Source organism: Equus quagga, chromosome 7, assembly GCF_021613505.1.
Source record: "Equus quagga isolate Etosha38 chromosome 7, UCLA_HA_Equagga_1.0, whole genome shotgun sequence".
In the NCBI taxonomy this organism is placed as follows: domain Eukaryota; kingdom Metazoa; phylum Chordata; class Mammalia; order Perissodactyla; family Equidae; genus Equus; species Equus quagga.
Genome location: NC_060273.1, coordinates 23,623,013 through 23,650,100, shown reverse-complemented (window position 1 = coordinate 23,650,100; position 27,088 = coordinate 23,623,013). Strand labels below are relative to the sequence as shown.

The following is a 27,088-nucleotide window of genomic DNA, read 5'->3' as shown; positions in this document are numbered from 1 at the left end:
TGTTTCTGGAAGATTAGCATTTGATTCAATAGACTGAGTAAAGAGATCCACCCTCCCCAAAGCAGGCAGGCATCATCCAATCTGTTGGGAGCCCGAATGGAACAAAAAGGCCAAGGAAGGGTGAATTCGTTCTTTCTGCTTGAGCTGGGACATCTATCTTCTCTTGCTCTAAAGACACTGGAGCTCCTGGTTCTTGGGCCTTTGACTTTGGACTGGGAGTTACACCACTGGCTTCCCTGATTCTCAGGCCTTTGCACTTGGATAGAATTATACCATTGGTTTCCTTGGTTCTCCCGCTTGCATATGGCTGATTGTGGGAGTTCTTGGCTTCCATAACCGTGTTGGCCAATTTTTATAACAAATCTCTTATATGTATCTCTATCTAGATATCTTATTGATTCTGTTTCTCTGGAGAACCCTAACACACCAGTGAATGATAGAAGATTCCCGACTTCTGCAGGGTTCATTTCATTTATAAGTCCACAGAATTTGTAAGTGAAAATTTCCTCTGTTCCCAGCAATTTTTTTTTCAGTTCTGAATAGCTAATTACCTTTACTAATAAAACAATTCTACCATTTTTCTTTCAGTAGTTTAGAAAGCAGTTTCATATAAATAGTTCTTTCATTCACATCCTACAAACATGCTCTGAGCGTCTCATCAGTAGAATTGCTGGTGCTAAAATGCAGGTTCTCTATGCTAGAGCTTGCTAAACCCTCTCTTCTGCTGTTTCCCCTGGCACCAATAAGAGCTAGTTACAAAAATTCAGAGCTGAAGGGGCCTTAAAGGTCACTGGATTCAAGCTCCTCATTGTATAGATGAAGGCACCCAACACCAGAGAGTGTTAAGTACCTCCTCAAGGAGCAGAGCCTGGGCTTCTAAGAGCCTGTTCTTCTGCCAGTAGCCCAGACACCAAGACACCACGCATGGGACGCAAACTCTCACTCCCCATCAACATCCTACCAACCGGCCAGAGGGAGAGGCTGATGAGCTTCTTTAATATTTTATTCTGTAGACTCACATATGCCCACTGAACTGGGACAAGCTATTTTTCAAGAGTGACAGGGTCATTCTCAGCACGAGTTCATAAAAAAAGATTGCAAACATGTAATATGTGAAATTAAGAAGATTTTATTCACTGATATATGTTCTTGGAGAAAACCATTCACATGTAAAAGTTTGACGTTTCATATGAGATTTATTCATGCTTTATTTTACACATAAATTCTTTAATTTGGGGGTCAGACAATTTTTCATTTTAACAGGACTTTCACATGATTATAGTCACAAAATTGGCACACTATATTAAAAAAATAAAACAGCTAGACAAAGTATGCAGCTTTATGCCAATTTAAATCTCAACATGCACCACCCCTCTCTTGGAAGAATCTGCTGTGGGCTTATTAAAATATTAACTAGAGAATATCTGAGGTCACAAATGATTGTTTACAAAATAAAACCTCTTTTCCTAGTTCTACTCATTTTGTTATAGAAAAATATTACAAATAAAAATTAGTGCTATTCAAGCTGCTAATTTCAAAATCACATATGATACACAGGTTCAAGCCATTTTTTCCTTCATGTGGAGACATTACAACACACTATGTAAAGAGTGCATTCATTACTGATTACATGTACCTTGGCAACCACTACCAGCTTAGTAATGACCTATTGTTTACTATGCCAACTGGTCAAAAATGAGAGTGAATTAAAACATTTTCAGGTACTGGGTACATTCATAATTTGCTCCTAGTCTGAGACTCAGAAAAACTGCTAGAGAAACATCACAAAATTTGTATTTCTTCCTGATACAAGAAGTTTGTCTAAAAATCTGTAATTATAAAACAGATTTACTTTTTATAAAGAATGGCTAGCTTTCTCTTCACGGTTAGATTCTCATTTGGAAATGATTCCAGTTTTAATTTGGGCCCTCCTTTCCCAGAGAGTGGGGAGGGGCAGTTCGGTACTATAAGGTATATTCAGCAAACAGAGGGATGTTTCAGAGAGGACTACAGAGCACTGTTATATCATCAGCCAGACTGTAATAGTTTCCTTTCCTGTGATTATGTAAATTTTAAAGAAAAGAGGTCTCTCACAAGCTATATACAGCAGTTTCCACTTCAGTGTTTCTTTTTCACTTGATATACAATTAAAATTAATTTATGACAAATACTTGTCACATAAATTTGTGTAGGCACATCTAAATTCTGTAGCTTTATTGGAGGGGCGAGGTCTTCAGTGGGATCATGATTCTGGATTCCATTTCTTGAATAAGTGGGACTGAAAACAAGGATCAAGATTACTGTGCTTGTTCTTTTCTAAACAAACAGATCATGGTAAGTACAAAGGAACAAACAGGTTGCTGAGAATGTGCTGCTTGAAATCAGAATAGAGTATTGGAAAACATAGGACTGAGCTCAGAGATATACAAGCTGACTTCCTATAAGATGTTATTAAAATTAAAACAGATTCTGTCTGTAGACATGTTTCATTTGCAGGAAATTAGGGAAGTCCATATTGTGAGAAAAATGGTGCTTTCTCCAAAGGTTCCTTCAACTAAAATAAATTTATATAAAATCAACTAATACTGCCTTTGACTGTATCCTGTATAAAGGGACAAGATACACTGTACTTGCAAAACTGTCACTGCTGAGTTAAAACATTCCTCTGGGAACTGACGAAAGTGTAAGAATAAGCAGTAAAGTCACGTGCAATTATATGGTTTTTTTGAAATAAAAGATAATACTCATTTTCTAGAACAAATTACTCTTTGATTTTCTTGGTGGTATATGGGCTTAAATGTACTTGACATGCAACATGGTTGGTACTTATTACATGTGCTGGCATCACTGGGTTGTATTCAGCCCAATTTCTTGTTTTCTTATTAAAGTCAAGCAACCAGGATTTCATAGCATATATGTATGTGGGTATACACACATGTATAGGTATACATGTGTGTATACATGCATACACGTGTACATATGGAAAGTTTAAATATCAAATAAGTTTTCAAAATTACTTCTTAATTGCTGTATTAAATTGTAATGTTTTTGGGAATGGACAATTTTGATGAGAAAGGGAAAGCTTAGAAAAAAATTTATTGGTGTAATAAATTTTCAGACAATATATAAATGTACAAAAAAGGGTAATGATGTAAAATTTACAACATACAAGAGTGTCAAAACTGTACAAGGCAACATATATGGTTGAAAGAATGAATATTCTTTATTGAAAAAAAATCTGTAACTGGTAAAGAAAAATCTGACTAATTCTCCATCCCCCCAACCTTAAAATTCACCATCCTAGAGCAACATACTGTATTTTTATACACATATTAGCTTCAGGGTGAAGGAACATAAAACCATAAGACAGGAAGAATGAAATGTTTTATGCCTGTTAAAACATTACCTGTATAATACACCAGTTCTTCCCAGCCATGTTTATGCCATGCTGCATTTCGTATATCTTCCCTGATCTGAAGATCCTTGTAAGCTTAAAAATAACCAGAGAAGAAGCAAGACTTAAACCAAACATAATGCCCTACATTCCACTAGTATATCCAGTAAGTACTGATTCACCTGCTTGTCTAGTTTTCTCAAAGAGACTACTTCAGGAATTTAGTACTAAGCTTGGATCACTGTGAGCTGGTTATTCTGAGCAAAATTACGTTAGGCTTTGTGGGGGAAGCAAAACAATCTGCTCTTAAGTTTTACAGTCTAGTGGTTCCAAGACATACCTTTACAAACCAAGTGAACTTCTTTAATAATATGTTAAATTCATAACCAGGAACTGTCAGACTATAGGTAAGCAATATTAGATTCAAGTTTGCTCAACATTTATGAAGTACTACAACGATCTGGGTGAGAGACTGTGTTCAATGCGGTGGAGAACAAAAAGACAGGTAAAGGCAAGGTCAACCCCTGCTGAGAACTGTGGTATCCTCCAGAACAGAGTCCACAAGGAGAACAGGGAGGAGACCAGGGACAGCTGCCTGGAAGGCTGAAAAGAAAGTCACTGACGGAGAGCAACAGACAGAAAGACACTCCAGGTGGAAGGACGAGCAGGGTCGAAGGCATCAGAGTCCTCGGTGTCATGTGGTACAATTCACAGCTATCTCATTTGGGTGCCTTGGTTTCTGATTCCCAACGTGGGCAAGATCCTTCCAACTACTTACCAGGGAAATACCTCCTAGGCATCTCGAAGTGGTGTTGGTATTGGTCAGTCAAGACTAAAAGATCACCCAGGACTCCCTCCCTCAGTTCTAGTTTCTGTTTTGGGACACACGCCTTTTCTCTAAGTGACTTACTTCTTCCTATGAGAAGACCTACCCTTGTAGGCTTAGTGATTTAACCATCTAATGACAAAATGTCCCTCTAGTAGGAATGGAGTATACATATATTACATAAAATTTTGAAGATGCTGAAAAATAGAAGGAAAAAGAAAACTTTTACCTCTCACCAGCACAGGAAAAAAGTTAACCTTCATGTGACAAGCAGCAGCTTCTCACAGAGGTCAGGTGCCTAACTAGTGCACTGTATGAGCCCCCTAGTAGGACACAGGTTGGAGAGGCCTGCATTCTTTTTTTAATTTTAAATTTTCATAATTAAAAATTTTTTTATTGTAAAATATACATAAAATCTACTATTTTAACCGTTTTTAAAGGTATTAAATTCAGTGGCATTAAGTACATTGACACTGTGCCACCATCATTACCATCCAACTCTGAAGCTTTTTCATCATCCCAAATTACAACTCTTATCCACTGAACAATAACTCCCCATTGCTCCCGTCGCCCAGCCCCTGGTAACCTCTCTTCTGTATTATGTCTCTCTGAATTTGCCTAATCAAGGTACTTCATATAAGCGGAATCACACAATTTGTCCTTTTGTGTGTGGCTTATTTCAATCAGTATAATGTTTTCAAGGTTCACCCATGTTGTAGTATGTATTGGAATTTCATCCCTTTTTATGGCTGCATAATGTTCTGTTATATATGTACATACCACACATTGTTTATCTGTTCATCCATCAGTGGACATTTGGGTTTCGGGAGGCTTTTAAAGATGGGCAGCACTTGAGCATATTCATGCTGAGGGAAGGAGCCCACAGATGGGGTGGTGGTGGAGCAAATGGATGGAGCAAGGCCTGGAGGGGAGGGGAGGGATGGCATCAAGCGCAAGGGGGAAAGGAACGGGTGCAGTGTTGTGGAAAGACCTGCTTTGAAGCCAAACTGTGCCGAGGTCCAAGCCTGGCTAAGTTACTGAATAGCTGTGGGTTCTGGGTAATTGATTTACCATCTATGAGTCACAGGTATCTCATTTGTGGTGTGCGGTTGTAAGGATTAAAGAGAATGATGAGTAAAATAACCAACACAATGGAGGTGCTCAATAGATGTTGGTTCTGTTTCTCTAAAATATAGGGAAAAGTGAGGGTAAGTTTTAGGGGCAGGCAAGTGAGAATTCATCTCTGCATATCCTAATAATTTTTCCTATAAAGTAGGAAGTAGGCAGTGGACATCTGGGACCCTGACCGGGGACAACAAAGTGGAGAAGGGCACTGGCTAAGAAAAGACACATGCTGCAATCTAGCTACTCTCAGATGCCAAATCACCACGTTGTTCCTGGCTTCTGCGTCTCCGCATGGAGGAGGATCTTAGAGGACTCCTCCTCATCTTGCTGTTGCTGTGTGAAGCCTCACGTCCTCTCCATGGGGCAGAGTTAAGGGCTCTGCCCTGTACTCCCCACACCCTCTGTCAGAGCTCTGCCACTCACACCTCCTGGTGCCTGCCTGGCTGCAATTCCAGGCTGCTACACCTGGCAGTCCCTATCCAGATGTGCTGTAGGCTCTCATGTGAACAGAGCGTATGCATGGCTTGACCTCCACCTATGAGCCAAAGCATGTGGTGATCCTGGCCTACCAAGTCCCTGTGCTCACTCATGTACAGAGGATGTCTGGGAAGGCGTGCAGGAGATGCCCTCAGTGGCCTCTCCAGGCTGAAAGGAAGGGGCGAGAAAAGGAGAGGTCTGACTTTTCAGTTTGTATCCCCTGGAGAGACCATCTACACTATTTGAAAAATAATAGAATCTACTTCACCCCTACCTCAAACCCATAAAGGTTAAATTACATTTAGTATAATCTCAAAAGGCAAGGACACAGAAGACATTTTTTAGAGATTTGTTTCCAAATCTACTACATTTAAAAACACTGATACTTATGAGGTCAAATCTCAGCTAGCTAGAAAACTAAGCTCCCTAGGACAAGGCTGCCCTTGACGTTCTGGGCAGCTGAGGGTTATGTGTGGTATTTATCATTTGGTGTAAGGTCTTCCATCTCTTAAATGCCAGAGGAGCCCAGCGTCTGCAGCTGAGACGAGCACCTAGCTGAAGCAGTGATTGGCAGGGGAAGGACGGCGGTCTCCTCCCCAGACCTGAGGGTCTGCAGGGAGGCTTCCAGAAGCACAATGTAAAACAGCTTTTCATGCCTCAGCTTACCCTTCAGACTTAGGTCCCTGGCAGATAACCTTCCATTTAGCAAGTGTGCACTATTTGTACTTTTCTGAGCACTTTTTATGATTTCTCAGATCTCCATCACTGTTCCAGCCCTTCCTTCCCACCTTTACCTGTCAACCCCATCTAGATCCTGAAGTCTAGCTCATATTCCACCTTTTAGTGATTTCCCCTAATACATGTAACTTTATATCCCTTTAAGTGTTAGGAGTACCCTGAATGTAACTCCCCATGTTACTGATCACATGCTGTCTTGTGGCATGTCGTTCGTGTTTGCTTTATCCCTCATTAGACTTGTCACCTTATGTTTGTAAGCCTGCCTTGCTAACACAGCAAGCAGACAGGGTGCAACACTTGATAGGACCAAACAGGTCAAACCAATACCTCAGTTAACTGATAATGGTCTGGAAATGAGTTATACTTTTCATTTTTTTAACTTTAATAACCATTTACAAATGTGCCCAGAATGTACCAAGCTATTACTGAGACCCAGTTCCTGTTCCAGCAGGGAGACAGAAGCAAATAGCCACAACTGTGATAATCCACACACTGGGCTCTGGGAGGCTCAGGAGCAGAGAGACGTTCCCCTTTGGGGAAGGGGAACATGTGAGTTAGGCCCTGAAAGACACCAAAGATGGTGCTGAACCAAAGTGGGTGGGATGGAAAAGGCGAGAGGGGAATGGCCTCCGGGATGATGGAACCAGACCCAAGGGAGGCCTAGTGTGCATGTGGGGAGCTGCTCCTTTGGGTAAAATGCAGGACTGTCTCTGAGGGAGCAACAGGAAGTGGCTACAAAGGGAGGTTGGGACCACTCTGTGAAAGGCACTCAGCAGCTTTACCGTCTTCCCTCTCCCATGGTTGCTTGCTTCACTTCTCATTCCTTTCACCATTATCCCCACCTGCACGATCAGCTCACTCATGTCCCATGAATCTAGGGCTAGCCCAGCACTTACCTGCCACTGGATTTGCTACAGTGTTTGAGGTTACTGAATTGAGACATGCTTTACTGCCTAGGACAACTTATTTAGTCATCAACTCTGAAATCCCAGTAACACAAAACTGAAGGGAAAAAACTACATACCCCAAAGATGATGCACCATATATAGCTGCCCAATCTGAGAGAAGAATCCTCCAACTGCCTCATTACTGTCCTGTCTGAAGCGAATTGCACGAGCCCTGTAAGAAATAAAACAATGTTCAGATGTTGAATTAGGTATGTTAAAAAGAGTTAGTAAATTTTCTCCATATTCAGAGCAAGTTGTTCAGAATGAAGACTAATTGTTTTTTAATTATCAAATGCAATCAAAAGTTATTTTAAGGTATATAAGATGTAAATATACCTTTCTGTAGCTATACTAGTCATTTTTGTGAGTAGACAGTAAGTAACGTTGGCTATTAAAATAAAAACGTGAGGATACATGGTTGCCCTGCTGATTCTTGACATAAAGAAAATTGGCAGAGGATAGGACCAGTCAACTTAAAAAGAATTGCTTCTGGGGCTGGCCGGTGGCCGAGTGGTTAAGTTCGTGTGCTCCGCTTCGATGCCCAGGGTTTCACTGGTTTGGATCCTGGGCGTGGACCTAGCATTGCTCATGAAGTCATGCTGAGGCGGCGTCCCACACAGCACAACCAGAGGGACCTACAACTGGAATATACAACTATGTACGGCGGGGGCTTTGGGGAGAAGGAAAAAGAGAATTGCACCTCCAAGAGCATGCTGAGGGAAAGTGAGGGAAACCTGGATACTAGACCATCCAAGACGCCACAGGTCCTCTATCCAAGACAGGGACCACCCCTCAAGAATGAGGCTTAAAACAGAGACGGAGGGAGCACACCTTCAAAGCAGTTGCAGACAGTGAATTCTGAGAAACACGTGAGCTTTGTGAACTCTAAGAGGCATTCTGCAACCTCCTGGACAGCATCTGGGAGAACCACGAAAGCAGAGCTTCCTGGCGACACACCATCACCACCATCACTATCAACACTGGAGCTGCCTCCTTTTTTTTTTTTTTTTACCAGAGCAAACCATTAGGAAAATAAGTGCCAAATGACATTTATTATGTATGTGTGTGGACAAAAGTGTGTACATATATTGTGTCTATGCATGTAACATGAAATTGTGGTTAAATTGGTTATAAATTGGCACAAACTTTTCAAGATTTCCTGCTGCAAAAGGTATCAGCTCTCTAAACACCTTCTTTCATATTTGCACCAGGTACTTTATTTTTCTATTTAGTGATGCATCTGAAATCCTGAAAATATTTTTAAAATGTAGATATTTTTCTAAAAACAGTTTCCTGGAATAAAAGTTGAAAATGGAGGAAGCGACAGGAAGTTACCAGGAGCAGCACAGCTGGAGTCTCTCAAGAGACTCCACACCCAGATTATGCAGTAAATTGGAATCAACACTGCCCAGGCTCTGGTCAAAGTGTGTTACAACAGGGGCCGAGTTGACATCTATAGTGAGAGACAGAACTCTCAAGGGACAAAAGATCTGAGTGGGCTTGACTATACATTCTCTTCCCGGAGGCCAACTTCATAGCAACTGAATTAGAATATCACAAAGGTGGGTATGGAATCAGAGCAAGGGCACCCTGCTTCGGGAGTGAGGGAGCTAGTCTCCCTCAGATCACTTCGTACACCTCAGCTCTCATCCTCCATGCACTCAGCTCCACACGGCTAACCTAAGGTTTTGGGTTCTTGGGTGAAGGAGGGATCTCTTGCTATTGCCCTCTTGGGTTACCCCAAAATGACAGTAAATTTTTTAACCTTAGATTTAGAATTAAGTGATCAATATCTTCACAAAAATTACAAATCTGATTGGTAAATTACTGAAATTAAATAAATCACTTTAATGTGCATTCTAACTCTACTCAGAAGGGGAAAAAACTGTCTTTCATTGATAGTGATAAATATTTAGGATAATTCATTTCATTCTGAATTTTTCTCATTCAGTTAGAGTAGGCAAAGAAAACATACTTGCCTTAGCCTGGTAATAATCAGAAGCATGTACTGAAGAGGAGATCACCATCTTAAATAGTTACCTATGTGCCAAAATATAAATTGAATGCTGAACTGGCTTTATAAATAATTTTTAAAATAACTAAAGAATCACTTCAGTACTTCCTTGTGGATCCATGCTGGGCAAGTCTTAATTAGTAACCTGCAAAAACAGAGCTGCTGAGTGATCCTATTCTGTGGGCAACTAAATTACTACATCTATAAGCACCCCCCCAACTATAAAAATCCCTTAATAAGATGGTACCTATAATAATAGTATACAATCAAATACGCATTTCTCAGTTTTCTAATTAAAAGAAATTCTAACTTGAATTATTTAGCCTGTGATCACCAAGAAGGAAAAGATTCATTACAAATAAAGATCACAGAACCATATTTTGCAGATAGGTCTTAGAAATTATCTAGTCCAAAGCAAGAAATTTCCTAACTGAAAAAAGAACATATATAAATTGAAAGTAAGTAAAAAGTCATAGGTTCTCATTTAAAGATAAAGAAACCAAGAGTCAATAGCTGACCAAGGGCCAATAATCTATTCTTGTATCCCTCTTAATTACTGAGACTTTATCTTATTATATCTTTTGGTTTTTTTCTATTACAATAGGATTTCCAAAAAGAATATAAAATTATAATGGTGAAAGTTGGTATTTTGTTATAATGGTAATGAGCATGCTTCCTGTGTTTTACCATTGAGTTTAATGTAGCCGTTAAAAGGGGGAAAATAAGTTTCGTCATTTAAATCAGGGCCAGCAAACTCTGGCCCTCAGACTGAATTGCATCCTCTGTTGCATGCTTTTATGGCTCAGGGACTAAGAATGGTTTTTACATTTTTAAATGCTTGAAAAAAAAATCAAAACAAGGAATATTTCATGACACATGAAAGCCATAAAATTCAAATTTCATTGTCCATAAGTAAAGTTTTGTGGGAACATAGCCACGCGCATTCGTTTACAAATTGCCCATGTTTGCTTTTGCACTAAAATAGCAGAGTTAAATAAACAGACACAGCATGGTTCAGAGCTTAAAATATTTACTATCTGGTCCTTTACAGAAAAGTTTGTCAACCTCTGATTTAAATAAAATATACTCTATTACCAATTTTTAAAATGTTTTTCATTAAGAATTAGTGTCTAATAAAACTGGTGTAGAATCTTATCAAATGCCTTCTGAACACACATTATGATTTTTAAATTTTCTTTTACTTATGAAATATTCCAAACATTCTAATCACTTAAATGTTTAAAGCATGAATACTTCAGAGTCGCCTCAAATCTTTTCCTATCCCCCCATCCGTCACCACTCTTTGGAAACAGTTAGCTCTCAAGTCTTCCTGTCCATGCTTCATATTTCTACTTTGTATGTATGTATCCATGAAAAGTAGTTATATCTTTTTACATAACTCTTGTTATACATAACCTGTTTATAGAACTCTCTTCTTACATCTTTTTAAAATTTACGTAAGAGGGCCAGCTCCGTGGCCAAGTGGTTAAGTTCACGCACTCCGCTGCGGTGGCCCAGGGTTTGGATCCTGGGCGCAGACATGGCACTGCTTGTTAGGCCACGTTGAGGCGGCGTCCCACATCCTACAACTAGAAGGACTTGCAACTAAGATATACAACTATGTACAGGGGGGGGTTTGGGATAAAGCAGAAAAAAAAAAAAAAAGATTGGCAACAGTTGTTAGCCCAGGTGCCAATCTTAAAAAAAAAAAAAAAAAAATGTACGTAAGAGACAACACGTTGTACATATTCTTTAACCAGCTCTTTCTCCTCAACTTGGTGTTTTCAAGATTTATCCATGTGCAGACGTTTTACTTTAACCGCATTAGACTCCACTGCATGAAAGTACTATAATCTATTCCCCTAAGGCACACAGGTTGTTTACAATTTTGGCCACTACAACTGACCTTGTTTTTTTTATGTAACCACTATTTTCTACCATCCATTTAACATTTACTACCACCCAGGATGTGCCAGACCTGGTAGTTAGTCATAGAACTGGAAACTGAAGGCTCCCCTGGGGTGTGTGAGAAGTGCTCTAATAGAGGCATGGAGGTGATGTGCACGGGCGTGCAGGGGTCAGGCACCTTCAGAAAGCGTGTGTGTTAAGACACCTATTCCAGCCTTGATTGTATGTGCTATACTAATCGATTTCTTCATTTTGAATCATTCTTGGATTTGTGGTATAAATTCTCTTTAGTCATGTCATTAGCAGCTTTATTGAGGTATATCTTACATACCATAAAATTCACTTAAGTGTACAATTCCATTTTTACTCATTTACAGACCTGTGCTACCATCACCACAATCCATTTGTGCCTCTAGTCCCAGGCAAACACTAATCTTTCCATCTCTATAGATTTGTCTTTTCTGGACATTTCATACAAATGGAATCACAGTATATGTGCTCCTTTGTATTAGGCTCTTTTATATTGCATGTTTTTGAGGTTAATCCACATTTGTAGCATGTATCAGTAGTTTATTCCTTTTCATTGCTGAAAAGTATTCCATTACATGGATATACCAAGTCTATTCATTCAGCCACTGATGGGCATTTAGGTTATCTCCACCTTTTTGGCTATGATGAAAAATGCTATGATTAGGGAAAACGTGAAGCTGGAACCCAGCCAGGCCAAGGATGTCCAATCTCATTGTCTTTCCAGCCTTTTGACCCTCCCCCAAAGCCCCTCAATAAAATGGTTTGAACCTCTCCCCCTCCCCCCAAATGCTATGATCATCGTACATAAGTTTGTATGGATGTACATACAAACTTACTTTACATACTTTCTGCACAAACTTTACTGTACACACTTTCATTTCTTGGGTATATACATCGGAGTCGAATTGCTGGGTCATATGGTACCTTCATGTTTACATTTTGAGGAACTGCCAGACTGTTTTCCAAAATGGCTGCAACATTTTACATTCTCATCAGTAATGTATGAGGGTACCGATTTACCCACAACCTCACCAACATGTGTTATTATCTGTCTTAGTTACAGCCACCCTAATGGGTATGAAATGTGGTTTTACTTTGCATTTCCATAATGACTAAGGAGACTGACCATCTTTTCACGTGCTTATCAGGCATTCATATCTCTCTTTGGGTGAAATGTCTATTCAAATTCTTGGCCCATTTAAAAAATCTTTAAAAATTTATTTTATGATTTTTGGGGCCAGCCCCATGGCCAAGTGGCTAAGTTTGTGTGCCCCGCTTCAGCAGCCCAGGGTTTCACTGGTTCAGATCCTGGGTGTGGATTTAGCACTGCTCACCAAGCCATGCTGAGGCGGCGTCCCACATAGCAGAACTAGAAGGACCTACAACTAGAATATGCAACTGTGTACTGGGGGGCTTTGGGGAGAAGGAAAAAAACCAAGAAGATTGGCAACAGATGTTAGCTCAGGGCCAATCTTTAAAAAAATATATTTTATTTTATCATTTTTATTTATTATTACGGTAAATAACATGTAACATTAAATTTAGTTTTACTGAATTTTTATTAAAATAGTATTTATATTTTTGTTTTATGAAACAATAAAGTAGTGCCAAGAATATTCACATTGTTGTGCAACAGATCTCCAGAACATTTTCATCTCGCAATGTTGAAACACTATACCCACTAAATGCCAACTCCACTCCACCCAGGCCCTGGCAACCACCTTTTCATTTTCCGTTTGTGATTTTGACTACTTTAGATACTTTGTATTAGTGGAATCAAACTATATTTGCTCTTTTGTGACTGGCTATTTTGCTTAGCATGATGTTCTCAAGTTTCATCCATATTGTAGCATGTGGCAGGATTTTCTTCTTTTAAAGGGCTGCATAATATTCCCTTATATGTATATATCACATTTTCGTTATCCATTCATCTGTAGATGGATATTTGGGTTGCTTTCACCTCTTGGCTACTGTGAATAATGCTGTGATGATCATGGGTGTGCAAATATCTCTTTGAGCTGCTGCTTTGAGTTCTTCTAAATTATATACCCAGAAGTGGGATTACTGGATCATATGGCAATTCTATTGTAACGTTTTGAGGAATCGCTGTACTATTTTCCATATCGGCTGCACCATTTTACATTCCCACCAATAGTGCACAAGGGTTCCAATTTCTCTGTATCTTTGCCAACACTTGTTATTTCCTGTTCTTTTGATAATGGCCATCCTAAAGAGTGTGAGATAATACTTTGGTTTGGATTTGCATTTCTCTTATGATTAGTGATGCTGAGCATCTTTTCAAATGCTTTTGGGCCATCTGTATATCTCTGGAGAATTATCTATTCAAGTCCTTTGCCCATTTTTTAGTTGGGTTATTTATCTTCTTATTATTTAGTAGTAGGATTTTTAAAAAATATATTTGGGATACACTCGTTATCAGAGAGATGATTTGCAAAACTTTCTCCCAGTCTGTGACTTGTCTTTTAATTTTTTAGATGATATCCTTTGAATTACAAAAGTTTTTAATTTTTATGAAAAGAAGATTTTCTCCTATGTTTTCTTCTAAAAGTTTTATATTCTAGCTCTTACATTTAGGTCTACAGTTCAATTTTGGTTATTTTTTATATACAATGTGAGGTAGGTGTCTAAATTTATCTTTTTGCAAGGATATCCAGTTGTCTTAGCACATTTGGTTGGAGAGACTATCTGTCCCCATTGAATTGCTTCAGTACATTTGTCGGAAACCAACTGCTCATATACGTGACAATTTATTTATGGACTTTTAATTCTATTCCATTGATCTGTATGCTTGTCCTGATGCCTGTACTATAATGTCTCGATTATTCTAGCTTTGTAGTCAGTTCTGAAATTGAGAAGTGTGATTCTTCTAACTTTGTACTTCTTTTCCAAGGCTATTTTAGCTATTTGGGGTCATGTACATCTCCAAAGCCTGCTGGGATTTTGACTGCAATTGTGCTAAATCTATAGAAAGTTTGGGGAAAGACGTGTATTTTGCTACCTAGACTAAGAAGAAAAAAAAACCCAACTGTATCATTGAGCTGCTCCATTCATGTGACAAAAGCAGTATTTCAGAAAAGATAATATACAAGAATATGAAATAACCTCATGTAACATTGGGTTTTGTTAAAAAAAAAAAAAGAAGAGTCCTTATCTCTTACAGATGTATACTAAAATATTTATGGATAAAATGGTATATTGTCTAAGAGTTATTTCCAAATAATCTGGCTTGGGGGTTGAACCTAAGCAAGATTGGCCATGTGGTGATAATTATTGAAACTAAACACTGGGGATGGCGGGGGGATCCATGGTATTAGTCCCTCTAGTTTTGCATATGTTTAAAAAGTTTGATAATAAAAACGTCAAACAAAATATCATGGCGTTATCCCCAGATTTTCTTCTTAAAATTAATATTATGGCCTAAAATAATCTATTAAGAAGATTTAGAAACTCACCATATGGTAATATACTTACCAATAATTGCCCCATTCAATCATAGTTCCTGGCTGAAAAGAGATTTGGATTTTGGTTTGTTAGTTCTTCTGTCAAGAAATATGGGAATAGCAGTATAAAAAATATCAAATGACAAAACTAACTTAAAAATTAACTTTTAAAAATGTGAGATTAACAAATAAAAAAAGTAACAAAATAATACTATTCACTGTATTCATACCTATCCCATAGTGGGAGTAATATCCCACAGCATCATATGAGAAGACAACATATATACAGTGTAAGAGTAAATCATCCAATCACGGTTATCAAAACCATACTTAGGCCCATCGTCCAAATGTACTGAAGTCACAATTGTTGGTATCCATTCAGACTGTATTGTGAAATTTAAAAAGAATTCAATTTAAGTAAACTTAACAAGGACGTCACTTTATTTTTTTCCAGCATAATGGTGAGTATTAGACAGTTGAGATCTACTAATATGTATTCCTTCTAACAATGTTGTTATCTGGAGCTTGCTTTCTAGTAGTCAGTAGGGAAACATCTAGAAAGTCTCATAAACTATTATTCCCTCTTACTTTTACAGTGTTATATAATTTATTCAACAGTCACATTTATAAGTTGCTCTAGTTCAATTACAATACACGCTAACATATTGTACCTAGTCCTGTATTTTAGGTTCTTCTTCTTAAAAATAGAAACACTATAGGAAAAATGTCCAATAATAAACATTATGTGTAAGATTATAAAAAACAAAAGAGCTTAGCAGAAGGGAAGGAATGAGAAAGAAAGAAGGAAAAAAAGGAAATAAGAGAAGGACTGGATGGGGGAGAAAACAAGCCAATCAAAATGTAATGCCAAATACATGTCACAGAGTGCACACACACTCAACTTTCACTGTCAGCATTAGGGGTGCTCATGCTTCTTCAGAGAAGAACGAGGGAACAGTTAACTCATGTTTAGTACTTACTCGGAGTTGGTAAGATCTGAGTTCATAAATATTAGGTCCTGACCGTGGGACAGGCTCATTCCAGAAACTGAACTCCAATAGCAGCTGATTCTTCCTAGAGAGAAGCATGTTGCTTCTGGCCTTACGGAATTCCACAAATTCCTTTGAGTGAAAAAAATGTGTTCATGAAATCATCCAAAACTTATATATAAACCCACTACTTAAGTAACGTTTCTGTTCCTCCCATGATAGAATATTATTATGAGTAGGGCCCAGTTTACATCTTGTATGTCTAGGTTTAGATGACAACTATATGATCATCCTAATTATCTAAATGACAATATAAATAAATTTAATTTCCTACGTTTTTAGGTGCTTCTAACAGTGTTTGACAGCATATTAATAGAGGCAACATGGACACTACAAGACATCAGATAATCTAAAAGCCATTTATATTTGGACTTGGAATCTAAAGAAAAGGTTTTCTCTCCTAATAATGTATGGCTATTAAAATTTTCTCCACTAACATGCACTTATTAGTGAAGGGAGGGGGAGGATAGCAAAGTCAGCCCAAGGTCAAGAATATGTGGTTGGCAGTTTCTGAAGCAGATGTGTGTTAGGTAATCCAGGGCTGACTGTCAACCACGCTGACTTACCGGTTTCAAAGCACCAGCTTATCAGTTTCAAAGTACAACGGACTTTTACAATAAAAGCTATTATTTTAATAGTAGTACAACTGGTTACTTTATGTTTTAATACAACTTCAAGAATCCAAATAATAAAATTCCTACTACAAAAACCAGTTTATTAACAAAAACTGATGACAGAAAAGTCATTTAATTCTTTTCTTTTTTTTTTTTTAAAGATTGGCACCTGAGCTAACAATTGCGGCCAATCTTTTTTTTTCTGCTTTATCTCCCCAAATCCCCCCTGTACATAGTTGTATATCTTAGTTGCAGGTCCTTCTAGTTGTGGCATGTGGGATGCCACCTCAACGGGGCCTGACGAGCAGTGCCACGTCCACGCGCAGGATCTGAACCCTGGGCCGCCGCAGTGGAGCGCGCAAACTTAACCACTCAGCCACGGGGCCAGCCCCAAGAGTCATTTAATTCTGTACTAACATCTACTATATCAATAACCTGAATAAGTAAACACTTTTCAAAATCATTACCTGATTTTCTCTGAGTTTATTCATGACCTCCGTGAGGGCTGGATAGCCTCCTTCATACCTCCAGAGGTGGACTGAAATATATTTTAAAAGATAACATTTACTTAGAGTTTCATGATACTCTTACCTTGAAAATATTCTAGATACAAATAATGTTAACACAGTACAAACTGCAATGTGCTGGGTGTTGGCCTACGGGTTACACCATAAAGTTTCCATAATAGATTCAAACATTAAAAACAATAAAAAGTAGTTTTGGCAGCGAATTACTGGACAAACTAACCATAAAACTAGACTGGGACTTGGAAAGCTCTGATTATAAAAATGAGAATTAAATTTATTTATTTAAGTTGTTATAATAAAGGCTTAAGGAAGAAGTCCTTATTCCAAAGACTTCTGCTTCCTACCAGCTTGATCCTGCTCGCCATACCACGTGTTCCAAGTCCCCACCAGAGTACAAGGGTAATGTTTATCTTCATGAACCTTTGGCAACACCTCTTGACTTAAAGAGAAGAAAGAGCAACACTAATTAAACCAATAAAATTATACCAGGTGGACAACACATGGAAAAAGCCATTTACTTTGTGTTCTAACAAATGATCTCAGAATATATTTATGATAAAATGATGTGCAGAATTAACCTTTTAGCTAAATTCTATTGTACTCTAATATTCCACTTATCAGAAGCTTAGGTCTCTGATACCCCAACTATCTAGAACAGCTGTAAGAAACTCTAGTGATAAAAATGATAAAGAAGAGACAAAGGTCCCAAGATTCCAGGAAATACGGGTCTACTATTTGCCATTTTAGAAGAAAAAAGAAGTACTTAGGAATAGTGATGTTTATGAAAGCTAAGTTCTGCTGGTTCCAAAGATAGGAAGAATGAGAGAATCGGAAATAGTAGAAAAAGAACATGGAAGAAATAAGAAAGAGAAGAAAGTAATGTTTAAGATAGGGGAAACAACAGAAGCAGCACAAGTAGGCAGAGAACAAGTTGGACTTAAGGAAAGAGGAAGAAGAAAGAGCTAGAACAAAACACAGCCTAGAAGCAACCCCAACTCCAACAGTCCCGAAGGGCATCAATGTGGCAGAATCCAAATTAAAGATACAACATGAAGCATAAATTAGGTTCTACTCAATTCAACCAGCTGAGGGGATCTGAGAGGTACAGCATAATCCCATATTGAACACACCACCTAGTTCATTACCATTGATTGTACAGGAGCAGTGGCAAAGCCATGACAGTGTACACAAGGCAGTGTATTAATTTAACGGAGGTGTCAGAGCTTGGTTCTATGGAAACCTTCCCATGGTACAGATTCAAATGTACGGGGAAAGGCAAAGGGAAGAGGCATAACTGTATCATACCAAGAGGAAAGCTAAAACCTGCACACTTTTTTAATAGAAAAATTATGATGAAAAAGTACAATACAGATTCAACAATAGATGCAAAAGGATACCAAAGCTCAGAAATAGAACCTGTTCAAACTATTTGCTGACATTGAGTGATATTAAGCTAGTGATCACCACCAGATGCTGGGGTACCAGGACTCGGTATATATGAAAAGTTAACAGAGAAAAGCTCAGCATGGCTTTATGTCTAACTAAATGAAAACCCACACGTATTTATGACCCAGTACAATGACCATACTATAAGTATTCTTTGAAGGGTGGCATTTGCTCTTAAGATCTTAACAGTAAATGCCACTCTTCAAAAAATATACATGGGGGCCGGCCCCGTGGCTGAGTGGTTAAGTTAGTGCACTCCACTATGGCAGCCCAGGGTTTCTCTGGTTTGGATCCTGGGTGTGGACATGGCACCACTCATCAGGCCACGCTGAGGTGGTGTCCCACATGCCACAACTAGAAGGACCCACAACTAAAATATACAACTATACACTGGGGGGATTTGGGGAGAAAAAGCAGAAAGAAAAAAAAAAGATTGGCAAGTTGTTAGCTGCCAATCTTTTAAAAAAAAAAATATACATGGTGTGTCATTGTACTGGGTCATAAACACATGTTTAGAAATAACATGGGATTGGTGACAACTGGAGACAGGTAAAGACGGATTATGTTAGGGAAATGGACATGAGTTTCCTTTTTGCCATATGACATGAGCAGGAAGTAAACAATCCTGAATAGGACCAATGTGGAAGAAGGAACCCAGTATAGATGACCCAGGCGGGGTCCGGAAAGGGGCCTAGGTGTTTCACCAATACAAAATCATATATGGATTTGTAGCCAATTCGCTTTTTGGGGGGCCCCAAACTTGCTCTTGGAAGCCCTGGCCTTACCTGAATGGAGGTTGTAAGGTAGGCAGTACTTGTACCCAGAACTGGATGGGTTGGGCCTCATTATTGGGGCCCCTAAAAACCAGCAGGAGTTAAGTCTTTATGTACTGGAAACAGGGAGCTGCTGAAAGTTTCAGAGAAAAGAAAAACATGATGAAAGAGAAAACAGAACTCAAGTGAATCAATTTGACAAACTTTTTTGTAATAGATTGTGGGGGGGGTGGAGGTACAGCTAGAGCTCTGAGCCCAGGAAGGCAGTCAGAAAGGAGGCTTTGGAAATGGAGCGCAACAGGCTGGGAGACGGAGATGGAGAAGGAGACAAGCAAAGAGAACCAAAATACATGTCAAATGAAGAATGCACAGCCCTTGGTGACTAACTAATCACAAAGAACTAAGGAAACGGTTAAATAAAACTATGGTGAGTGACACACAGGGAAGTTGGAAGGGCGAGTTGATTCCACATGCTGAGTTTGAAGGGAGAGCAAGACACCCAAATAGATATATGAATAGACAGAAATCTGAGACAGATGAAATGATAAAACAGGACAGGAAAGATAATCCAGGGAAACATCAGGATAGAGAAAAAAATTTCATTTTCTGAGAAAAGATTTAGAAATAAGCATCTGTTCTGTTTAGAGCATTTTTTAATAAAGAAAACTGTGCTGAGCTAAGGAATCCTATGCTAATGTTACATTTCATGAACCATCTCCAAAAATAAAACACAAGATTTTTGCTTCTGAAAATTATCCTGATTCCAGTTACAAAATCATTTGCTTTCTCATGAAAGTAGCAGATATTAAAGGTAAAAATTTCTTTTTAATTATATTTGCTCACCATTATCATTAAAATACTATTTCCGATAACTTAAGAACTGATGCCCTTCTCTCTTCAGTCTTAAAGTTTACAAATTCTATAAGAGCATATGGATCTCATTTCACATGACAATGTACTGAAGGGACTTGGATCCTGATAAATGGAAGGCTTGGGAAGAAATGGCAGCTACAGTCAAATACCTATAGGACTTTCATATGGCAGTTTTACTTAGGAGTAAACTGGAAACAAAGGAGGACAAAGGGAAGTGCGTTCTAATTCCTAACGGTCAAACCTGTCCAGAGATGGAATGTCTGAATGTATTTAAGCATGGACAGTCAGGACGGTCTCCAGAAAGGACTCAAGCACTAGAAGAGCAGATGGACTAGACAGCCTTGTAAGGTTCCTTCTAACCTTAGAGTCTAGTAACATCCTAAAGTCTGATAGCCAATGTGATAATTTAGCTATATGAGTGCTTAAAATCAAAATGTCCTTGGTAATCCCATACAGAGCTCAATTTAAGAGCCTCTGAACATTCAGCTTTAAGAAGAGGAATGAAAGTTGTCATTCTGCTGTCAAGTGTTAGCTGACCAACAAATATTAAAAGCACTATTTTTCCCCAAGTAAAGGATAGTTTGGTATACACACCAAATTTTGTTGTATGCGTCTAGGCATTCCGGTTTAACATTGTGAACTGAAACAAAAGAAAATTCAATAAACTTATGAACAAAAGGAAAAAAGTCAACTCTATGAAGATAGCAAAACTATCACTCACACTGTAATTTGTATAGACTGCTTGTTTCCTTTTTGGCTAGGAGATTAGAGTGAGCATCTTTTCTTGGATCAACTTTCCGGACAAATAAGGATTTTAACCAGCTGTCTTCTCGAGGTCTGTTGTCAGAAGATGTCAATCTCCTATGGAATAACAAATATAAAAATTTGAGTCTAATCAGAGGTACAAAAATGTCTTTAAACAGTGTCACACAGTACACTGTTTTGATGAACTCATCAATCCACTCCGCAGACATGCCCTGAGTACCTGTTCTAGGCACTCTTCTAGAACCTGGGATGCCACAAAATGTCCACTTTCTATTATGACAACACACACTCTAAACAGCAGGAGCGAAGTGTAAAAGATGTAACTGGTGGCTCTTCTAAGAGTTCTCACGTTTATCTTTATCTTTGCAATTTCCGCTATGTGCTTTTCCCTCCTCCAAAGCAATTTCTGACATAGAAAAAATATACATGGAAACAGAGTAATCAAATTCACAAGGAAAAAAAGTAGTTTGGTCATTGCCAGGAGCTGATGTGGGGAAATGAGGAGTTATTGTTTAATGTGTTCAGGGTTTCAGCTTGGCAAGATGGAAAAGCTCTGCAGATGGATGGTGGTGATGTTTGTACAACAACGTACTTAATGCTACTGGGCTGTACATTTAAAAATGGTTAAAATGGAAAATTTTACGTTATACATATTTTACCACAATAAAAAAATGTGAAAAGAAATATACAGGGAAAATGAAGTAAACTCTTTCCTTAAAAAAAATTATTTTACCTCTAAACTAACCTTAGAATCAAGATTTTTTTTTTTAAAGATTTTATTTTTCCTTTTTCTCCCCAAAGCCCCCCAGTACATAGTTGTGTATCTTTAGTTGTGGGTCCTTCTAGTTGTGGCATGTGGGACGCTGCCTCAGCATGGCTTGATGAGCGGTGCCATGTCCGTACCCAGGATTCGAACTGGTAAAACCCTGCGCCGACGAAGCAGAATGTGCGAACTTAACCACTTGGCCACGGGGCAGCCTCAGGATCAAGATTTTTAACAGTCACAAAAACCTAAGAATACAACTTCATTAACAAAAATGTAACTTGTTAATTCTCATCTTGTAACTGAACTTCTACCATATATGCTGTCAGAAAGTGAGGATAAATTTGACTGAAGTAACAAAATATACTTTAAACATGAACTGTAAAGTGCATGTGTAATTCCCATATACTTGCTAGTGGGATTACAAATTTGCATACCTTCCCTAGAGGGCAGTGTGGCATTATCTGTATCAAAATTAAAAGTGCGTAGGCCTTCTGGCCCTGTTAAGTGCAGGACATAACTGCACTTGTAGTTATGTCCTACAGGCAGCTATATTTAGACAAGTGCAGAAAGGTGAATGCACAAGATTGTTCACTACCGCCTTGTTTCCAGTTTTTTCCTGGTATAGGCAATGTGGGTACCCATTAATGGGGACTGGTCAAACAAATTAGGGAATATTCAAAAATCGTAATAAGCTACAATCATTAAAAAGAGGTAGAGTTACATGCACTGAAATGTTGCTATCTCAGAGACAAATTGTGTGGAAAAAGCAGGCACAGAACAGTACCATACACGCAAATAAAGTGAACTGTTAATAGTGATGACATCTGGGGAGCGTGACTGGGCATGGGGTGAGAGTAGCAATTTCTCCTTTTCATTGTTTAACTTTCTGGACTATTTGAAATTTTTCCATATACATAATTTTTATATTTAAAAATTAGCTAAAATATCTCAAGGTGCATGTTTAGAAACCCCTTTACAGGTAAGGTATATAAGTACATATAACCTGAAAACAGGATTTTAAAAATAAGAACCTGGTTGAGACTCATCCTCTTCCTAATCTCACATGACCACAATCAAACGGCAAACTGTGTCTCTTTATCTTCTTCATTTTAATCAAATATACGTACAGTAAAATTTATTCTTTTTGGCATGCAGTTCTGCAAGTTTTGACAAATGCGTAAGATATGGAACAGTTCCTTTACTCTCTAAAATTCCTTCTTTTGTAATCAACCCTTCTCCCCACTCTCAATTGCTGGCAACCACTGATACATTTATGTGCCTACAGTTTAGCCTTTTCCAGAATGTCTTACATGTGGAATCATACATAATGTAGCTTTTTGAGTCTGTGTCCATTCTTTTTGTACAATTCCTTTTATAACTGATGACCAGCATCTCTGGCCAGGGTTATTACAGGATATTCTTTATAGTTTTGATCTTAATTCATGTACACATAAATGATCTTTCCTGCCCTTTGCTAGATCATGCCAGGAGCAGTAACGTGCTGGGATTCCAAATGGCCAATATAAATGCTTAGGATCTTATTCAGTGCTTCAACACAAGTCGAGAGGCTGACAGGCCCGTGTGAGCCTTTTCTGGGGGATCGCTATGGAAACATTAGATGATTTTCCACATAGTCATCCCTTGGGGATGGTTCCAGAATTCCCAGCAGAAACCCAAGTCCTTCATATAATGTGGTGTAGTATTTGCATATAACCTATGCGCATTCTCCCCTATACTTTAAATTATCTCTGTATTACTTATAACACCTAATATGATGTTAATGCTAAGTAAATAGTTGTAAATGCAATGTAAAAACTGTACTGTTTAGGGAATAATGGCAAGGGAAAAAAGTCTGTACATGTTTGGCACAGATGCAACCACTGTAGGCATTTGAACTCACGGACTCGTGGAACCTGGGATACGACTGCATTTCCAATGTGCCTAGCAGGCCTGCTTAAGGACACAGATACCACAAAGCAAATGTAAGAGGAAAAGAACGAGACCCCAGGTATAAGGAAGGGGACTTGGAATTTAAACAAGAGGCAAGAAAAACTCATGAGAAGCAAACTTCCATTGCCTCATGAGAGGCACATGTAGATTCTACATTACAATAATACAATTTCCTATTCTTATTCAACTATGGGGCTTTAGAAATAACAGAACTCTAAGTTTCATGTGTTATATTGGTAGCCTTTTCCTTTTGTTGCTTAAAGAGTCGATTTGCTGCTATAATGAACAAATATTACAGAGCAATTTTCTCCCCTTAAGATGTTCTTTTAATTTAAAAACAATTCATAGGATATTATCACAAATAGCTAGAAACCAGATAAAAAGACTTACGAATAATTTAAGCTTACAGATATACAAACATAAAATACACAAATATAAAATTAACAATTAAATATTTTCTATAAATAATGATCAAGAAATATAAAAATATTTTTTCAAATTCTTCAAAGATTAAAAAGCAGCAATCTTATACTAAACAAGCAAAATAACAATACCAGTATAAGCAATTTTTCTTGTAAGTGCATAGGACAAAAATATAAAACCGGAAAAATGGCATTTATAAAAAGATGTTGGAAATTCCTCCACTTTGCTTTTATTACAAGGTAAAATTCCTTAGATTTAAGAAAGTGTTAATGGTGGTATCCCTGAGGGAAGGATAGAGAGCTAAGTAGAAGAGACACAGCTTTCCCCATATACCTGCACTGTTTTTGACTTTTGTATATTTTTAAGTACGTGTTGAACCCCACACTCCTAGTAAACAAATTGAAAGCACTTAGGATGGTAGTGAGAGGTTAAACAATTCAGTTTTTAAAACTACTTTTTCAATAAAACTAACTTTTAAAACCAAAAGAAATTATATACAAAAACTATTAGTCCTTTAGCAAAAACCAAAATCACATGCTACTTGTTTCTGTTTTCAATTCACTTTTTGATTATATAAATAAACTAATTCTGAAGAAGGCAATTTTCCAAATGAATCACGGTAAAATTTAATTCATTAAAAATAAAAACACTGTGTCAATTTGTTTAAGGTGCTCTACACATAGATTTTGTGATATTTGCTTAATAATTTCAAGAAGCAAAATGGAAAGCATATAAAATTAGTGACATACAAAATAGAAAGTTTTAAGATTTGTTAATGAGACTTTGTGTAATTCCTGGGTTTTATTTATTTTAGATTTTAAGTTCACTACGCAGAAATTGTGTAAAAGATTTTGGGGGATTGTTAAATAAATAAATTCTTAAGCTTGGAATAACAATTATCAACAATTGAGAAAGAGGTACAATGAAAATTTCTAAAAATATCAGCACTAGAGAATTTCATTTAAAGTAAGAAATACTCACCAAAGCAAGCACTACTAATAGTTTTTAATGTATCCTTCCAGAAATGCATAGACAAGCATATATCATGTGTATGTATATATATATATAGACAGATAGATATAGATATTTAATTTCTATGGCATTTAATACTTTACAAAATAAGAGAGCATAATAAAGAATTATTGGTAGACTAAGTCTGGAGGGGGGAAAATCCCAAAGTAATTTTTCTCCTTCTCTTTAGAATTTAAGGGGATTACAGGTTAATAGGTACATACTTACTTCTAGACACTCAACTAGGCAGTTTGTCTATGTCGTCTCACTTAATCCTCAGAACAACGTAGCAAGGAAGGGATTATCGCATTTTAGAGATTGGTTCAGAGATGTTAAATGCCCTGAGCTAAGAAGTGGCAAAATAAAAATATGAACCCAGATCTAACTATACAGTTCAAAATAATTTTCACTAATAAGGATACCTCCCAAACACAAATCTCTCCAATTGAGTATTCATTCCATATTTTAATAATACCAAAGAGATTTACTTTAGGATGAGTAAAATGAGGTAAAGGACATGGAAATGCTTTGTAAACCAAAGATGAGCCTAAGAAATAGTCAGCATCATGGAACACATACCAGAACCTGAGTGGTGTTTGCTTGTGAACTTGGGTAGCAATTGTCTTGACAAATGAAACACAGTCCGAGATTACCCACAACTGACTGTCAAACTCTGAAATCTTTCCAAGCGTCAGGCGACGAAAGCTGCCTAACATGCCCAGTCCACCTAGCTGTCCAAGCTGAATCTCGGAAGAGGGTAGAGCAGCTGTGCAACAGCGTCAGGCTGATAAGATCCGGGCTGGGGTTCTTCACTGTGATAAACACCACTATAAGTCATCTGACTGATAGCACCACTATCAGTTATAATATCAGATATGTTCTTGTGTGGCACTTTACAGAGGGTTGGGGAGGGAGAGCGCATTCTACAAAACACTAGACTTTACGTAGAATAAGCATTATGTGCCAGGCTCTATGGATACAAAGATGAACCAGATGCCTAGCCTGTTGAGTCTCATGGGAAAAACCTATCAGTAAGCAGCCAGAGTGGTCACAGATAGTGTAGACTTACACACACCACACTGTGAGAGCTCAAGGGATTGAACCATTGGCTTGGCCTGCGAGGAGTGAGAGGGACTCCTGTGGAGACGCTCCAGTCCTGTCTTGGAGGACAAGAAAGACAAGTGAACAAGGCAGGCGATAATTCTAGTCAAAGGGAACAACACATCCAGGCAACGGAGTCACGAAACCGTTATCACATATTTCTGGAGCAGCAAAGAGTTCAGTGAGGCAGGAGAACAGGGTGTGTGAGGATGGCAACAGAGAGAATGGGAGGGCAAAAGGGGCAGGGTGGTCAGGCTCTTGTGTACCACACCTGTCAGCTAGACTTTATCCTGTACGCAGTGCAATGCTAGCAAGTTTTCAAAAAAGATCTACGTGTAAAAAGCAGCCTGGCAATGATGCGGTGGATGGACTGCAGCAATAAAGGCAGGGAGCATTTAATACTCCCTGGATGGACCAAAGGATGCTCCTGGGTTAAGACAATGGTAATGGGGACGAAGGGGAAGGAATACATTCCAAAGAGATTCCTGAGGCGAAAAGGAGAAGACAAGGGTCCTACTAGAAAGCTGGAAGTGGAAGCTGGTGGTGTGGCTGGAGCAAATCACAGAAGGGAAATACCTTTAACACTGAGACCACAGGATGAGGCAGCAGTAGTGTAATGAGCTTTGTTTTACATGATCATCAAATATCTATTGACTGTGCACTGCATGTGCCAAGCAGTGGGCCAGGCTGAGAGTTCAAAGATGAATAAGCCTGGCCCTGACTTCACAGAGCTCAGTTTACTGGTAGCAGCAGATAGACAAACAAGATTACAGCCCAATGTGAGATGAGCTCTTGGATGGAGACATACGGTGGTGACGCAGGAGGTTGGGGGCGGGGGGGGGGGGGGGGGGGGGGGGGGGGGGGGGGGGG

General features: G+C 38.4%; 1 protein-coding gene across 1 annotated transcript in view; it reads right to left on the bottom strand.

The window, feature by feature from the left end:
- Positions 1–1,113: 1,113 nt before the first annotated feature.
- NIPSNAP2 (nipsnap homolog 2) overlaps positions 1,114–27,088 on the bottom strand; it is a 30,492-nt gene continuing 4,517 nt past the window's right edge. The window contains exons 3-11 of the mRNA XM_046666469.1: positions 20,924–21,063; positions 20,797–20,842; positions 17,455–17,549; positions 17,051–17,121; positions 15,901–16,041; positions 14,952–14,983; positions 7,585–7,679; positions 3,407–3,490; positions 1,114–2,278 (exon numbers count right to left, since the gene is read on the bottom strand). Coding sequence (XP_046522425.1) covers positions 2,214–2,278; positions 3,407–3,490; positions 7,585–7,679; positions 14,952–14,983; positions 15,901–16,041; positions 17,051–17,121; positions 17,455–17,549; positions 20,797–20,842; positions 20,924–21,063 — 769 coding nt within the window. The 3' untranslated portion in view covers positions 1,114–2,213. The remainder of the gene's footprint in view (positions 2,279–3,406; positions 3,491–7,584; positions 7,680–14,951; positions 14,984–15,900; positions 16,042–17,050; positions 17,122–17,454; positions 17,550–20,796; positions 20,843–20,923; positions 21,064–27,088) is intronic.